Raw genomic sequence first — 17,650 nt, forward strand, 5'->3', positions numbered from 1 at the left:
GGAAAACTATACAAAGATGAAAATGAACGACGGTCTCTAACTGTGCACAAAGACACGATGAATCTCACAAACATGGGGCTGAGTGACAAATGCCAAACAGACACAAAGGAGCACATACTGCATGGTTCCATTTGTATGAAGTTCTAGAAAAGGCAAAACTAATCTCTGCTGTTAGCATCCAGGATAATGATTACCCAGGGGGATAGTGACTAGCAGGGGGTCTGAGGGAAGGTCCTAGGGAGCTTGTAATGTCTGTTTCTTAGACCACCACCCCCCCCCCCCCCCCCCCCCCCGCCCCACGCCCTCAGCCCAGGTAAGCAGTGATTACATGCAGCTTTACATTTGGGATTTCTGGGTTTTACAAAAGTATGGAAGTTATGCCTCAGCTGAAACAACGTTTTAAAGTATTTTAAAAGTAAAATTTGGAAGTTCAAAAAATAATCGTAAACAATACTTTGTGTTTAATGTGAAATGGAGTTCAGTTCTAGCATTAGTACATAGGTAATATCGGGCTACCTGAAGATCTGTACGAAATTTGCTAGCCGTGCAGGCGACTTTCGCGGTGCGAGTTTCCCACTCGCCACCAGGGGGCGGTGTAGCGCACTCCCTGCCGCTTTAGACCCCAGACGCATTCATTCAACAAATAGTCCTTGAACCATGAAACCTGCTTTGCAGAAACTTGGTCTGGTTTTTCACTCTGCGAAATGGGGATTAGAAGGTACAGCTATGCTGGAGACATGTCCCTGCCGCCATGGAGCTCACTTTCAACAAAAGGAAACAGACAGTAGGTAGCTAAACAAATGAATATATAAAAGGAGAGCTGTGGAGCAAAATTAGGCAGAGTGAGGGGACAGAGGTGGTCCTAGAAGACTTCTCTGAGGAGGTGACATTTCAGCAGAGACCGGAGTGAAACATGGGGGCAAGCTAGGTGAATACAGGCATGTCCCAGGTGGAGAAAGGGAATATGGTGGCTTCATTCCCCACCTGTAAGAGAGAAAGGGAGGCTGAGGCAGGCCCAGCCAGGCCCAATAGGAGGCAAAGGGCGACACATTCCCTGACACAAGCAGTGCAGGCTGAGGTGCAGACAAGATGAGCTCCTATGAGCCTGGGGAGACAGGGGGGCAATCAGAGGGTCCTGCCTGGAGGAGTCATCACAAGACTCAAACCTTGTAGGCCCTCTGAAGTGACTGACTGAATATTTGTTTTATCATGATTGTGTTCAGGTCCTGCCTATCTCAGTAGCCCCAGCCCTTAAAGAGAGTCTGTACTAACATTTAAAGAGCATTTTCTACTTCTGGGGTTCACTTTTGTTCTTCATGAACTCATCACAAAAGCCCAGTGCCGGGCTTCCCTGGTGGCGCAGTGGTTGAGAGTCTGCCTGCCGATGCAGGGGACACGGGTTCGTGCCCCGGTCCGGGAAGATCCCACATGCCGCGGAGCGGCTAGGCCCGTGAGCCATGGCCGCTGAGCCTGCGCGTCCGGAGCCTGTGCTCCACAACAGGAGAGGCCACCACAGTGAGAGGCCCGCGTACCGCAAAAAAAAAAAAAAAAAAAAAAGCCCAGTGCCAACAGTACTCTTGCAATCTCCATTTTACAAAACGGGATACCAAAGCCCAGAGTCCCTGTAAGCTGTCCAAGGTCACATGTCCAGCCGGGATTTTTTTTTTTTTTTAATCTTTATTGGAGTATAATTGCTTCACAATGGTGTGCTAGTTTCCGCTCCATAACAAAGTGAATCAGCTATACATACCCAGCCGCCGGGATTTGAACCCAGAGAGGTCCTTCTGACTCCTGGAGCCCATTCTACCACGTCTATAATAAATTATTGTAATTATTAATTGCATTGTGCTTAGGCAAGGGACTTAATCCTTCTTGCCTCGGTTTCCCCCTGTGTAAAATTCTGCTAATCATGGCAGGCTGTGAGGATTAAATAAGATGATATAGTTAAAGCGCTGAGAACATGCCAGACACACACTCTGTTTGTAGGTTATTATTGTTATTATCCATCAAAGCCACACATAGTTACTGAGCAAATCATATAGACTCTACTTGCAAAATAAAATCTCAGTACATTCAGAATCCTCCATCACCCACCTCCAGCTCTGGCCTCTCAGGATGGTCCTAAGGATTTAACGACGTCAGGTGTGTAAAGCAGTGAGTTGGCACAGAGCTTGGCACATAGGTGCACAGAATGTGAGAATCGCCATTATTATTATTATCATTATCACCCTGACCCTTTTATCCTTCCAGCTGCTCAGGCCAAAACGGGAACCCCCTAAACTCCTCTCTTTCCCACACATCTGCACCCAATGCCTCAGCCAATCCCATCGGCTCCACGTTCAACCTGACCCCACAGTATCCACTCTGGTCCAGTCTCCAGCACCTCAACCTATGTTATTAAAACCTCCTCCTCCCTGGGCTCGCAGCTCTCTCTGTCCACAACCTGTTTCCCACTTGGCCGCCAGGAGGCGGCTTAAGAACTAGGTCAGCTCACGTCCCCTCTTCTGCTCAGAACTCTCCGGTGGCTCCCACCTGACTCAGAGTAAAAAGTAAAGTCCTCACCACGATCTAATCCTGTATCGGACTTCACCTCCCCCCCGCCTTGCTCACTTCCTTCCAGACCTTCCAGCCTCCAAAGGGCTCCATTCATCAGCAATGAGACCTCAGACGGCCGACCTCAAGTTTCTGACCTCAGTTTCCCAGTTGTAAGTGGGATTTAAAATAATCTCTATCTCATGGGGTTGTCGTGAGGGTGAAATGGGTTCATATTTGCAGCGCTCGTGAGCTGGTGACATCGTGAACTGGAGAGGTGGGATTTTTACGCGGCGCCTGCGCTTCCTCCTTTCGCCACTGGGCGGCAGCAGGCTCCCGGCGGATTCGTCCGCACGGCCCGCGCGGGACGAGGAGCGGGGGCAACTCCGGCAGAGGAAGCTGATGAAATCCAAGCCAACTTGCAGTGAGCTCATCCCGCCCGGGCGCCTCCGGAAGCCACGGGGCCTCCGGGGCTCCGCCTGGCCCTAGCGATAAAACTCCGGTGCTGAACCAGGGCGGGAAGTCCTTCCTGAAGTCTGACCTGCGTGAGGCCTGCTGGCAGAAGCCTGGGCGTGCGGGGAGGGGCGAGGGTGAAGTAGCGAATGGTCCCCTGGCTGTCTCCGCGGAATGAAAAGTGAATTCTGAGCCTGGCTGTGGGAATGGGAGAGAGAGGGGACGGGGAAGGGAGGGAGACAGAGCCAAGAAGCAGAAAGACACAAAGATGGGGAGACTGAGGCAGAGGAGCGGGAGACAGAGACAGAGAGACGGAGAGACAGCCCGAGAAAGTCTCTAGAGGGACAGAGGTGGAGAGACAGAGAAAAGAAGAGAGAGATGGGGAGAGAGATCAAGGAGAGACAGAGATGGTGGAGAGACAGGGAGAGACAGAGCTGGGACGTGGGAGACAGAGACAAGAGAAAGAGACACGCAGGGACACAGAGATAGGGAGAGACAAACAGGGGTAAGAGGCGGAGAGAGGGTGCTAGCGAGTGGCAGAGATGGGGAAGCAGAAGCCGAGATGCAGAGGTGAGGGAGAAGGAGTCAGGGATGTAGAGACGGAGGTGAGGTTGGGGAGCCGGTGGGGTGAGGGGGATCCGGGAGGGGCACACGGGGTTAGGGTCGCCTGCAGGGGCGGGCCCTGCGGGATATGGGCGGGGCCCCTCCCCTCCCCTCCCACACCCCCCATCCCAGCAGCGGCGGCGGCGGCGGCGGCGGCCGAGTTACCGAGTTACCAAGTTACCGCAGGATTCGGAAGCTTCTCACTGGCGAGGCCGCAGCCAATCAGAGAGCAGCGTCGCTGTTCTCGGGCAGGAGGCCTGGAGATGCACCTTCCCCCGACACCCAGCGAAGCACGCTGCCACACAATCACAGTGGCTCACACACACTGTCCCAGGGACACGCAGCATCACCACACACACACACACACACACAATCACAGTGACACACACAGTGTCATACGCAGTCCCAGGAACACGCAGAGACACACAGCATCACACAGACACACAAAGTCTCGGGGACACAGACGTTGTTCCAGGACACACAGCACTGCCCAGACCCACAACCACAATGACACCCAGTGTCGCCCAGACCCATGCAATCTCCGTGACTTAATCCCTAAGACACACAATATCAGTGACACCTCATAATTCCACAGCCAGTTGGTCCTGACACACACACTATCAGGGTGACACACACAATCACAACAATAGCTCACTCAATCACAGTGACACACATTGCACAGACAAATACAATCTCATTAACATACAGTCCCATGGACACACAGCATCACACTGACAAACACAATCACAGTGACACACAATTACAATGACAACCACAAGGACACATAGCACTGCACAGACGCACATACTCTCAGTAACACACAGTCCCACAGACACACAATATTTGAGATACAATGACAGTGTTACACACACAATCCCACTATACACAGCATTGTCCAGACACAATCATAGTGACACAACCACATTGACACACGGTGTTACAATGATACATACAACCACACTAACACAACAGTAAGACACAGCATGTCCACAAACATTTCTGCTAACACACAACATCATTCCAACCCTGTCACACAATCACATGGACACACATCATCTCACCCATGCACACAAGCACGTTGCACAAAACAGCACATGGACACTAACACACAGATACACCATCGCACTCACACACAGCATGGCCAGCTATCATACATTAGCACACTGACACACAATCACATAGTCAGCCATCCCATGGGACAAATGCTGACACACAACATCATCCCACTGACATAATCAACTGATACACAACAGTACACTGACACAACCACACACCGCACCCTGACACAACCACAACTCTCATAAGTCAACCCCCTGACACACAGCACACTGGCCCAGCAGACTTAGAGAACTGTCCAGCACACACACAGTCACACAAACACGCACACACTCATCCCTGCCCTTGCCCCAGTAAGATGTGTGTGATGTGGGATGCTGCAGGGGGAAGGGGGGGATGCTGAGTGGGCGTGTGTGTGTGTGTGTGTGTGTGTGTGTGTGTGTGCTTGTGTGTGTGTGCTTATGCCTCCCTCTCCCGGCCCTTCCGGGGGGTGGGGGGGCAGGGCCATGCGGCAGCCGCTGTTACCGGGTAAACTTCCCCGCCCCCCCCCCAGCGCGGCCGTTAGTCAAACCCCCCCAAGGATGATGTCATCGCCTCATTCTGGAGGCTGAGTAATCCTCGACTCCGCCCCCCCACCCCCCCAGGTACCAGGGTAGGGGCAGGCCGCACCTGGATTCAACCAGGGTCTGGAGCTGGGGGCTCCGCTGCCTGAGTCTCCCGGGGGTGGGGACTGAGGAATCTGAGCGTCTCTGGAGTGGCCTGGGCACTCACATCAGGACCCCTTGAGGCTGGAGGCTCCCAGTCCTGGATCCCTGGTGGCCAACTAAAGGCACTGGGAGACTGGATCTACCAGATCTAGGGTCTTGGGCATCCCAGGGCCCCAGGACGGGGAATGGGCCCCCTGCACCACGGTGAGGGGCTGGGTCACCTCGCCAGGTGTCTGGATGGGGGGGTCTGAGACACTGGGGGCTTAGCCTCCTGGGTCCTTGGCATGTGTGTGGGCAGGGGGAGGGGTGTAGGTTGAGTACCAGGGAGGAGAGGGGATGGCTGTGGGCTCAGATGCCTGCTTCCTGGGAGACCAACAAGCTAGACCCCGGGGGAAATGACTCGGAGGGGAGGGGGGCTGGCAGTCTACACCTTGGGGCTGGGCAGATGGTCCTCCGGATGAACTGGACACCTGAGGGTCTGGTACCTGGTGTATGTGTGGGGTCTTCCGGTATCAATATGGTGAGGGACCAGGATGCCCAGGGGCTCTGAGGCATATTATGCTTTGGGGCCCAAAGTCTTGAGCCCCTGTTTCCTGTGGGGGTGGAGTGCCTAGTTCTAACTTTCCCAGAATCAGACCTGCTTGGGTGCCCTTCTGGGGGCATCCGCAACCCTTCTTTCCAGGGACTGGGAAACCACCATTCCCCTTGGGGGAGGTGGTTCATATCTCTGTTGTCACAGGACAGGACACCCTGAGTCCTTTGGGGAGGGGGGAACCCCTATTTTTATGGGCTCAGGACGCCTGAGTCCTTTTCTGGTGGGGGATCCTCAGCCCCTGTTTTTAAAAGTCACGGTGCCTGAATCCTGTTTGGGGCGCGTAGTGGGGGGCGTGTTGTGCGGACAACCAGCCCCTGTCTTCACGAGGTCAGGATGCCCAGGACTCCTTCTGGGAGGGGAACACTTGCTCTCTGTTTTCACAAGGCCATCTCTAGCGTACCTTGCTGGGGAGGGATGGGAGGCGCAGCCTCTCTTTCCAGCCCACCCCAAGTGCCCATCCTCGCCCCAGAGTGCGAGTATGGGGCGGGGGAGGAGGGCGGCGGGGGAGGGAGGACAGTGCCCAGTCCGGGCCTCACCCCAGCCGGCCGCAGGCTTGCAGGCAGTGAGCCTGGCAGCTCCCCGGGGCCCGGCTCCCCGCCCCCCGCGCCGAGGGCTCCCCCAGATCCGGGCGGGCGGGCGGGCGCTGCGGCGGCCAATGAGCGCGCTCGCCGTCTCCGGGAGCCGGGCCGGCTCTGCCTGCCTGGCATTGGGCACGCGGTGGGCAGCGGCGGGCGGGGCCTGGGGGGTCCTCGCGCCTGGTTGGGCCAGGCTTGTTGCTGGGTAACGGGGCGGCGAGTTTCCCCTGGCAACGGCGGCGGGTACCGCTCACTGGCTGGCCGGGAAGGAGGGGGGGCGCGGGCGCAGGCAGGCCCCGCAGACCCCAGCAACAGCGCGCGGCCCCCGCCCCGCCAGGGAGCGGTAACCTTCACACGCGCTGGCCGCTCGGACCCCGCGGACACCGGCGCCCCCGCCCAGCCCCCACCAGGCTCCCGTCCAGCCTCCGGGCCTGGGAGGCCGGCTGCACTGAGGGGACCCAGGAGGCCCCCTCCCCACCGCGGAAAGCCAGGACTCAGAGCCTGCAGTGAAAAGTTAAGTCCTTCCCAACTCCCTCTCCCTTGCTGAGAAATCTACTTCCCCGGAACGGCATTCAAGATGTTAGGGAAGGTTATGGGTCTGCAGTGAACTAGCTGGGACATTTATTTTCTTTAAGCGGGACTTCACACGGAGCCAGCTGCTGCCGGGCACTCTTCTACGTGCGTTACAAATAGGAACTCATTTAATCTTCACGTTTCATTTGGGGGTCCTACGGTGATCCCCTTTGTACACGTGTGGAAACTGAGGCTCAGAGAGAGGAAGCTACTTCCTCGCGTTCATCATTTGAACGCAGGCAGCCTGGCTCCGAAGTCTGGAGGCTCTATCTCTTCACTGTGTTGAATGTCCCTTTGAGAGGCATTAATTCAAAATGAGAAACTGTGCCGGCCTGGAGAAACACCTTAGTGGCTGGCCTGCGGGCGCGGTTTGAAACCCCTGCCCCAACCTGAGGGTCTTAGCTTGAAGATCTTGTTTGGATTCTCAGAGTCAATAGCCCCCCACACTGGTAGTAGTAATGATGGGTAACATGTATTAAGGACCCACGGAGGCCCCAGTGCTTTATTTTATTTATTTATTTATTTATTTATTTATTTATTTATTTATTTATTTATTTATTTTTGCAGTACACGGGCCTCTCACTGTTGTGGCCTCTCCCGTCGCGGAGCACAGGCTCCGGATGCGCAGGCTCAGCGGCCATGGCTCACGGGCCCAGCCGCTCCGCGGCATGTGGGATCTTCCCGGACCGGGGCACGAACCCGTGTCCCCTGCATCGGCAGGCGGACTCTCAACAACTGCGCCACCAGGGAAGCCCGATTTTTACTGACCTTCTTACTCTGCACAATCCTATGAGGTAGGGACCTGTGCTGTCCCAACTCACAGGTGAGGAAATTGAGGCACAGAGACGTGACAACTTGCCCAATGTCACACAGCCAGAAGGTGGCCGAGCTGGGGATTCTAGGTCAGGCCCTCAAGTTCCCAGAGCTCCGGCTCTTGGGTGAGTTTTTGTGTAGGCTTTGGGGGGGTTGAGCCACAGTTATGGAGACCCTGACGGATTTCTTTTAGCCAATGGTTCTCAACCTGTGTTGATTTTGCCTCCCCCAGGGCACATCTAGCAGTGTTTGGAGACATTTTGGATTGTCACAGAGGGAGGGGGTGCTACTGGCATCTAGTGGATAGAGGTCAGAGTGACTAATGAACATCCTACAAAGCACAAGACAACAAGGAATCATCCGGCCTCAAATGTCAGTAGAGAACAGATTAAGAAACTGCTCTAGGGACTTCCCTGGCGGTCCAGTGGTTAGGACTTCGCGCTTCCTCTGCAGGGGGCCCGGGTTCAATCCCTGGTCAGGGAACTAAGATCCTGCATGCCAGCAGCCCCAAACAACAACAAAACAACAACAAAAACAGAAACAACCAAAAAAACAACCTCCACTCTCTGCCAAGCCTGACTGCCGACCTGAGCCAAGCCATCCCTCCATCCCTGACCCCTCTCACTTTCTCTCCATCTGGTCTCTCCCTCTCTCTTTCTGACTCCCTCCATTCCCCTCATCTGACTCCTTCTCTGTTTGTACCTTTATTCGCCTCTGTTTCTAATCCTCTATCAGAGGGATTGCTGCCTGCTCAGGTCTTCAGAGCCTCTCGGCCCCTCTCCAGGGGAGCAGGGACCAGAGGCAGGGTTGGAGGCCCAGAATGCTCCTCCAGGAACTTAGAGGAGGGAGTCCCTTGGTCCCTCAGGAGACCTGCTGGTGTAGGTGTGGAGGGGAATTTAGTCTGGAAGACAGAGGCTGGGGCTTCTCCTTCCTTGGGCCCCTAGGGTAGGGGGTCTCAAAAAGGCAACCCTTCAGCCAGTCACAATATAGTTTTTAATTTTGACTTTGTATGTCTCTAGGAGAAACACACTTTCTCTCCTTAGCCACAGTCCCCACCATGCCCTGTTGTCTTACACTGGACTCACTTCTCTCATTTATTTCGTATTGGCTCTTGAGTTTGAGATCCCTGGTCTGGGGGTAAGAGGATGCCAGAATTTGGAACAGAATCTGGACTACATAGTGGGGAGGATCTTGAATGGTGCCAATGCTTATGGCCTGGTAGATTCTTGGCCCTCTCCTCTCCCACTCCTACTCACCAAGCCAGATTCCTTCACACTCATTTTCTTCTCAGAAGAACATTCCAGCACATCTGGCCTCCTGGTGTCCAGTCCTAGACTAGGCAGCTTTAGGGTGCTGATCAGTGAGTAAGGGGAGTAAGGGGTACAGGCTGGTCTGCGAGCCTCTCTCCCAACGTGATCACTGCCAGGCACAGAGCAAACACTGACAATAATTAGTTATACTAGTGATAGTAGCCAACGTTTATTAGGCACTTATACGTGTAAGACACTGTATTCAGTGACTTCCATGAATGATCTCATTTAATAAACGTCTAAAGCAGCATCCCTCAAGCACCGTTAACTTCAACCTACAGTCAGCAATACATCCATTTTCTTTGTGGCTTGGTATGTATCCACTATACATAAAATTTTCAGGAAACAATATTTCCTCTGACTTCATAATTTTTTTAAATTATATTCTGTTTTGTTTTTTTTTTTAAGTTTGGTCAAGAGCTGCTAAAGTTGCAGGTAAAAGGGACTGACTATAAAAAGGCACAAGGGAAGTTTTGGGGGTGATAGAAACGGTCCAAATCTCAATTGTGGTGGTGTACAGTAGCGTACATTTGTCCCAACTCACCAAACTATACATCTAAAAAGAATGAATTTTATGGCATGTAAATATATCTCAATAAACTTCAATAAAACAGAATAAGATCCACACAAGTGATTTCACAGTCCATGGTTTGCTCGTGTGGATCATGACCCACAGTTTGAAAAACACTGGACGGGGAATTCCCCAGTGGTCCAGTGGTTAGGGCTCTGCACTTTCACTGCCGAGGACTCAGGTTCAATCTCTTAGTTACGGAACTAAGATCCTACAAGCTGGGCAGTGCAGCCAAAAAATTAAAATAAATATTTTAAAAGATTTAAAAAAAACACTGGAGGAAAGGAAGGAAGGGGAAATGAATGAATGAGGGAAGGAAAGGGAAGGAGAGAGGGAGGCTGAATTAGTCCTCAATATTCAAAGTAGGGAGATTACCCTTGAGATCTGCGTTTTCTGCTCTTGAGAAGTCGAAGGGTCTGGCCTTGGAGGGAACCAAATTTGAGAACCTGGATATGCCCACCTTTGCTGGGGTCTGGCACCCCTTCTCGGCTAGCCCAGAGCTGGGCACTCAGAGGACACTTGCCCTGTGATGACACAGTTTGGTTTGAGGTGTGACATAGAGGAAATGGAAGGTGCAGGGGAGACAGAACCCAGAGTCTTTGTGGGGGGGCAGGACACCACCTAGTGACCACATCAGAGTGGGGGAAGGAGTGACAATGGGAAACTGAGAAAGGAAAGGGAACTGAAAGGCAGAAAACCCGAGTGAGAGTCACTGCAGGGACTGCCCGGGCATGTCCCGTGCCAGGTGCCCGGGGCTTTCTCATAGCCCTGGTTCCCCCACCAGACTCGTGGCGAGTGTGGTCAGATGTGCACGCTTCTGGAGTGTCCCATCAGTGGGCCAGTTAGCAGGAACCTGTCACAGGTGTGACTTTGTGACTGTCTGTTGATGGGGGGAGTTTATGTCTGACTTGATCTGTGTCTGTGACGGTCAATTTCTGACAATTTTAATGTGTCAGTTGTGAGCTGGGGTGGGTGTGTTTGTGTGTGTCTCTGTAGGAGTTTCATCGAGATCAAGCTGTGTGTCCAGGTGTCCCTGTGACAGGTGTTGTGTGTGTATGTGTGTGTGTTCAGCTGAGCCTATCAGGAAGTTTCTATTTCCTGAGAAGCTCTCAGACTGTGTGTGTGTTGTGGGTACCTGCTCAGTGGGCATGCTTGTGAACCTGATAGGTTTGTGGGTCTAGGTGTGCTCAGCATTGTGGGTGTTTGTGCAACTGTGTGTGTCCCTGACATTGTAGTATGTGCGTCCCAGTGACCCTGTTAGCAAGTCAGATTATGTATTTGTGTCTGGATGTGTGAGTGCTCCGTCAGTGTGTGCGTTTGTGCGTCCACGCCTCTGTCCAGGGTGTGCATTTGTGTGTCTGCAAGTCGGCTTGTCCCCGAGGCCCTGTCAGCACGTGACTTTGTGTACCCTGGAGCGCCAGACGGTCAGTCTCCGTACACGTCTCTGGGTGTGTGTGTCTGTGGGTCCCAGTCAGTGTGTCAGTGTGTGTGTCCGGCTGTCCCGCTGTCTGAGCGGCCGATCAGCGCGCCTCCGCGCCCCGGGCCAGGCCCTGCCCCGCCCCCGGTTGCAGGGAAACCCCCCGCGCCGAGGTTGGGGGCGCGGTGCGCGCCAGCAAGTCCCGACTTGTCCGCGGCTGGCGGGCGGGGCAGTGGCGTCACGCGGGGGCGGGGCGTGGGACCCGCCAGGCGGGGGCGGGGCGGGGCGGGGCTGCCGCCGAGCGGGCCCGGGATCTGCCGGGCGGCCTGAGACGCGGCGCGAGCCACATGCGAGCGGGTGCCTGGTGGCGGCGGCGGCGGCAGCGAAACCAGCAGCGGCGGCGGCCAGGACGCGGACGCGCCTGCGGCCCGAGGAGAAGCCGAGGCAGCAACAGCAACGGCAACAGCGGCAGCCACTGCAGTTAGAGCAGCAGCAGCAGCAGCAGCAGCAGCCACAGCAGCAGCCGCAGCGAGCGGCGCTCGGCGGGCGCGCCCTCCTGAAGGAAGCCGCCCGCCCCCCATCACCGTCCCCTCCGGCGTGTTCATGCCCCCGGGGTGAGTGTGCGCGCCCCAAGTCCCAGCCAGCGGCGATTGGCCAGGCCGGGTGGGCTCCCTGGAGGAGGTGGCGGGAGTGCACTCGGAGAGCAGTGGGGGGGACGCTGAGTCCCTACACCGTGCCTCCCTCTCTCCCTGCCCTCCCCACCCCCCATGAGGCTGGTGTCGCTGGGCGGGAGGCACTGAGGGTCCGAGAGCGCAGGTGCCTCAGCGGTCTGACGGGTTTGTTTACAAACAATGGGGTGCGGGCTCGGCAGCGCCCCCTGGCGGCCAGTGCGGCTCCGGGGAAGTGAGTCGACCCCGACTGCCCCGGCCCCTGCAGTCCGGGGGGGGCGGGGGGTGGGGGGGGAACGGCGTGGAGGGGCGGCCACACCCCGGGCGCGCGCGCCCGCCGGGGGCGGCGACAGGGGGCGGCTCGCGGGCCGTGAAGTCTGCGGCTCCTGCGGGCGGGGGCTGCGCCCCAGCAACAGCCTGTTATTGGCCCCGCGCTCGCCTGGCGGGCGGGGCGGGCGCACGTGGCGGCGGCGGGGTGGGGGGGGCTGTGACAGCGCAGGGGGGCGTCTGGGCCCGCCGTGGGAGCGCGCGTGTGCGGGGTTGTGGATCTGCAGGTGTCTCGCCTGGGTGTGTGCGTGTGTCTGGCTCCGAGTTTGTGCTGGGGTCTGCAGGGAGTGCTTGTGTCAGTCCCGGGGAATGGTGGGGCTGTGGCCCGTCGTGGTGTGCGCGCCGTCCCCATGCGTGTTTGTGTGGGGTTCTGTCTGTGTACGCCGCGCCTGAAGGCGGGTGCTCTGTTTACGTGTGGTGTACCTGTGTTGTGTCCTCTGTGAGAGTTGTCTGTGTGTGCTGTTTGGGGGTGATTCTGTGGGTCTGTATTGCCTGCCTGTGTTATAGTGTGTGGTTGTAGTGTGTTGATGTGTTGCTTGAGTGAGCTGTTTGTGTGTTTACATGTGTGTCTTGCCCGATGTGCTGTGTTTGTGTGTGCTTGTGTGTCTTGCCTGTGTGTACTGTCTGTGACTGTCTGTGACTATCTCCAGGGCATGTGGCTCAGCTAAGCGTTTGTGATGGTGTGCCTGCCCAGTGCCGATGTCTGTTTTCTCTCCAGGTGTCTGTGTGAGTTCTGCGTGGTGTGTGTGTCTGTGTGTGTGTGTGTGTGCTGGGGGTTGTCTGGTCTGTCTTTGCCTTGTGTGTCTGGCATCGGCGTCTGGGAATTGAGGAGCTGGGCTCTGTGGGGTCTGAGCAGAGCAGTCAGTGGATGTTGCTGGCAGCCTCTTGTATGAGGCTGTGTCTGAGCCCGTGTGTGTGTGCGTGTGTGTGTGTGTGTGTGTGTGTGTGTTGGGTCTGAGGGGCTTGTCTCTGATCGGCTGGCTGGCTCATGTGTGTCATGTGGGCTGCGTGTGTGTAGTGTTTATGTCAGTCACGTGAGACCAGTGTTTTCTGTGGGTGCTTTAGGTGTGCGCGCTGCCAGGGCAGCGTAGGATTAGAGTTAGCTGTAGTGTGTGTGTGTATGCGCGTGTGTGCGTGCATGCACGCGTGCATTTGCGTGTGTGTCCGGGGCTGACAGTTGGTGATGGTGTTTGGAGGTTGGGGGAGGAGGGAGGGTTGGTGTCTGCTGTTCTGCTGTTGCGTCTCTGTGTTGTTGCCGGCATGTGGTGATGCATCTGGGTCTGATGACGTGTCTGTGTGTGCCAGCTTTACATGTGTCCTGGGGTCTGAGAGTTGGTGACAAGTGGGTGTGTTTCGGTTGTGTCGGTCCATGTGTGTGTCCATGGAGGTCTGTTTTGTGTTGATATGTGTGTGAGTACTGAGGTGTGTGGGTCTTATCTATTGCGCGTGTGTTGTCGGGAGGGGCATGTGTGTTTGAGAAGTGTGGCAGTGCCTATTTGGTGTGTGTTTCTGTCTGTGCTTGTGAGGGCTGCATAGTGTGTATGTGTGTGTCTGTGGGCCTATTAACAGTGGCTCAGCGGGTGAGATCCTGACAGTTTGTATATGTGTGTGTATGGGGTGGAGGGGATGGGTTGTGCCAGCCACTCTGCATTGTGGGGATAGTTCTTCCTGTGGCCTGTGTGTATGTGTGTGTCCACGTTTTGGTCAGTGTTTGTATGTGTCTGTCCTGGGACATCTCAATGTTTCTGTGCAAATGGGAGACGAGGTGGGAGGTCTGGCTGGCCAGTCCTGCGTGAGCCTTTGTGTGTGTGTTGTGTACCCTCCACACACACCCCTTTGGGTCCTGTGTGAGTCCCCATGTGTGTTGCGAGGCATCACAGTGCCTGGCTGCCCTCCCTGTGTGCCCATCACTGTGTTCCGGAAGTTAATCCCACCAGCCCAGGCCCTGTGTGAGTCCCACGTTGGGTGAGTTTGTGTTGCGGGGCTGTCAGCCCTCATACACACACACACACCTGACAGACCCACAAGTCTGGGTCCTGCGTGAGCCCTTGTCCTTGCTGTGACAGCCATCCTGTGCCTCCTTGTCCCTCATGTGTGCCCATCACCATGTGCACGGGAGGCTATTCCGGCCAGCCCAGGCCTCGGGTCAGCCCGGAGGGATGTGTCTTGAGGGGCCATCACACGCACCTACAGTCCCCTCCGTCTGGGCCCTGCGTGTGTTGTGGGCACCAGCCCTGGGCTGCCTGGCCTGCCATGTGTACAGGAGTGGGGTGCCCTGTGTACCCCGGGTGGGATGGGTCCCTGCACTTCCCGGCTGACCGCATCCCTCTGCCCTGTCCTGCAGGCCCCAGGGAGCGCCATGGCCCGAGCACGCCAGGAGGGCAGCTCCCCCGAGCCCGTAGAGGGCCTGGCCCGCGACGGCCCGCGTCCCTTCCCCCTCAGCCGCCTGGTGCCCTCGGCCGTATCCTGCGGCCTCTGCGAACCCGGCCTGCCTGCTGCCCCCGCCGCCCCCGCCCTGCTGCCCGCCGCCTACCTCTGCGCCCCCACCGCCCCGCCCGCCGTCACCGCCGCCCTGGGGGCCCCCCGCTGGCCTGGGGGTCCTCGCAGCCGGCCCCGAGGCCCGCGCCCCGACGGTGAGTGCCCGCCCCGCACCAGGGATGCTGGGAGCAGGGAAAGAGAGACACGGAGGAACCGGAGAAGTGGGAGCGAGTGGGGGGAGGTGGCGAGCCGGCCGGGCCACGGGGAGGGTGTGGCCAGTGTGGTCTTTGTGTTGCAAGAAGCAGGAAGACTGAGTGGGAGGCAGGGGGTGGGGGGAAGCCGAATGGGAAGTCCCTCCTGGAATCTGACTGCAGTCCCCGAGTTGCAGCCCACGGCCTTTTCCGGGCCTCGGGCAACAGCTGTTTCCAAGCCCCCTTCTCCCGGTCTGGGTCCCCTGAAGCCCCCTGAGGACTGTAGTTGGAGAGAGTGGGCAGAGATGACTGTCACTTCTGGACATTGGGGAGGGGTCGAGGGTGGCCTTTTGCCTTTTATCTGCATCTCTTTGGCCAGGGCCCGCCCTCTCTGCAGTCCGGCCGGAGGAAGGAGAGGGGGAGGGGCAATTGTATGGGGAAAGGGTGGGAGACGGGTCTTGGGGAGGGAAGGGTTAAAGGTCCCCTGCCTGATGGGCTGTTAACTCCATGGTGCCCGGCTAGCCCCATCCCAGCCGGCACACTCGGTGGCAATGGAAAGATTGTCCCGGTTTCCCTCCCCACCCCATCCCCGGACCCCAGAGAGATCAGGAGAGAGAAAACTTCCCCGGCTCTGCTCCTTGGCAGCAGCGGCAAGAGGAGACCCGATTTCTAGACCAGAGTCACAGGTGTGGAAACTGAGGCCCTGATTTGAGGTCTCAGGGATCCCTCGTGCCAGGACCTGGCGTGACAGAAGGGAGGAAGAGACGTCAGGGGAGCTCAGAATGTGCGTGTGGGGAGGAGGCAGGAAGGCATCTCCCGCATCCCAGCCCCCAGGCCCCTGCTCAGAGGCAGCCACAGTCTGGCCTTCTGGTTTCCAGGCCTCGGCCACATCCGGGGGTGTGGCTTCACTGTGGTTGGACACTAGAGGGCAGGAGACCTGAGGCTTGTGACTGGGTGTAGTCAGTCACCGTAGCCCTGTGTGACCTTGGGCCACTTCTTAGGGTGAGCCTCAGTTTCCCCATCTGTTGAGTGGAGCAGTCAAAATTTGGCACCGTTTTGGAAGTATTTAGGTAGGATAAGAGGAAGCACTTCCAAACTAACACGGGTAGTGAGGTGGTGGCTGGCTAGACAGGTGACCCCAGGAAGGCCTCCCCAGGACTTCTTTTTTGCCTGGGGAGTAGGAGCTGAGAAATCTGGCTCTTAAAGGGGAAAACAGAATCTCTAAAATGAGGTGGGGTGCAGGAGAGAAATCAGGCGGCTGGAAAAGGGAGAAGTAGGCCCTGGATAACGGGTCCCTCCGGGACACCTCAGGGCCTAGAGGGGTGGTGGGTGTGACCACGGCCCCCGGCTTTTCCCAGGTCCACAACCCTCACTCTCGCCCGCGGAGCAGCACCTGGAATCGCCAGTGCCCAGCGCCCCGGGGGCCCTGGCGGGCGGCCCCACCCAAGCGGCCCCGGGAGTCCGGGGGGAGGAGGAGCAGTGGGCCCGAGAGATCGGGGCCCAGCTGCGGCGGATGGCGGACGATCTCAACGCGCTGTACGAACGGCGGGTGAGTGCTGGGGGAGGGGTAGACGGCAGGTGGGACTTCCCGCCGGGGAGGGGGCTGCGGCGGCCCAGCCAGATGTGCGGCAGCTGCCGCCCTGCGCGGCGGGGTCGCGCTGGGGACAGGCAGGTGGGAGGGGCGGCGTGTCCGCGGAGCCGCCGTAGGGCTAAGGCCCGCGCCGCCGCTGTCACGGCCCGGGGGAGGGCCGGGGCCGGCGTATCCCCGAGCCCTGCAGCGCGCCCGGGGTCCGCGGCCGCGGGGACTGAGGGCGGCGCTCGGCTGAGCGGCTCATATATCCCGGGCTATTTATAGCCGGTGAGTCAGCAGCGGCGGCGCGGCCGCGCCCGCCCCTCCCGCCCGCCCGCGCGGCTGCGGCGCGCCACCCCGCTTCCCGGGCGGGCCGGGGGCGGGCCCGGAGGAGGCCCGCCCCGCCGGAAGCCCCGCCCCGCTTGAGGCTCCGCCCACAAGGCCCACAGCCAGACCTCTCATTAAAACAAAATATTTGAAGCCTGCAGCAGTGAGCAGAGAATAACAAACACCAGGGCGCCCACCACCCAGATCTGTCCAACCTGAACATTACACCCACACTGCTTGCTTATTCAAAGAAAAAACAAAAACCGGATGTTGTGAAGCTCCTTGTTTCCCTCCCTGACCCTCTTCCCCTCACCCCTTCCAAAGGAAACCTCTCAAACCTCTCAAATTGGCCTGTCCATTCCTCTGCAGGTGTTGATTCTTCTACTACATATTTACCAGGCCACAAACAATGCTTAGGATTGTGGTGCGTTTCAGACTTAATATACATGATACAGTATGTGTTCCTCTCCAAACTCTCTGCTTCTCAGTGTTAGGCTCGAGATTCATCCATATGGGCAAAGGAGCTTTAATTCATTCATTTTCATGGCCATGTAGCATTTTATTGGATCGACATGTAGTATCCTTGTTCATTTTCTCATTGGTGAGAAATGTCTCAAAAATTTATTTATTTATTTATTTATTTTTGTTGGTTGATTTGGGCTTTTTTTTTTGGGCTCTTCCAAAAAATACACATCTCCAGGTGCACGCATGTGTCTCCAGAGCAGATACCTGTCTGGTCTGCCGGCCCTCAACCTTAGTAAATGATAGCCTGCTCACCAAGGTGACTGTGCCAGGTGGCACTCCACAGCAGTGTAAGAGCGGCAGGCTTTTAAATTTCTGCCAATCTGATGTGTCCCCTTGGCCACCTTCTCCTGGCTGCAAAG

General features: G+C 56.9%; 1 protein-coding gene across 2 annotated transcripts in view; it reads left to right on the top strand.

Annotated features, from left to right (window-relative positions):
- The first annotated feature begins 11,683 nt into the window (after window positions 1-11,683).
- The window catches only part of BBC3 (BCL2 binding component 3), an 8,153-nt gene continuing 2,186 nt past the window's right edge, over window positions 11,684-17,650 (top strand). Inside the window, exons 1-3 of one of the 2 annotated variants that reach the window (XM_067717903.1) lie at window positions 11,684-11,819; window positions 14,545-14,833; window positions 16,228-16,418. In XM_067717903.1, the coding sequence (XP_067574004.1) occupies window positions 14,560-14,833; window positions 16,228-16,418 (465 nt within the window). In that variant the 5' untranslated portion in view covers window positions 11,684-11,819; window positions 14,545-14,559. Of the gene's footprint in view, window positions 11,820-12,362; window positions 14,166-14,544; window positions 14,834-16,227; window positions 16,419-17,650 lie in introns of those variants that run through there. The other variant, XM_067717904.1, reaches the window with a different exon arrangement.

Source organism: Pseudorca crassidens, chromosome 20 (genome assembly GCF_039906515.1).
Source record: "Pseudorca crassidens isolate mPseCra1 chromosome 20, mPseCra1.hap1, whole genome shotgun sequence".
Classification (NCBI taxonomy): domain Eukaryota; kingdom Metazoa; phylum Chordata; class Mammalia; order Artiodactyla; family Delphinidae; genus Pseudorca; species Pseudorca crassidens.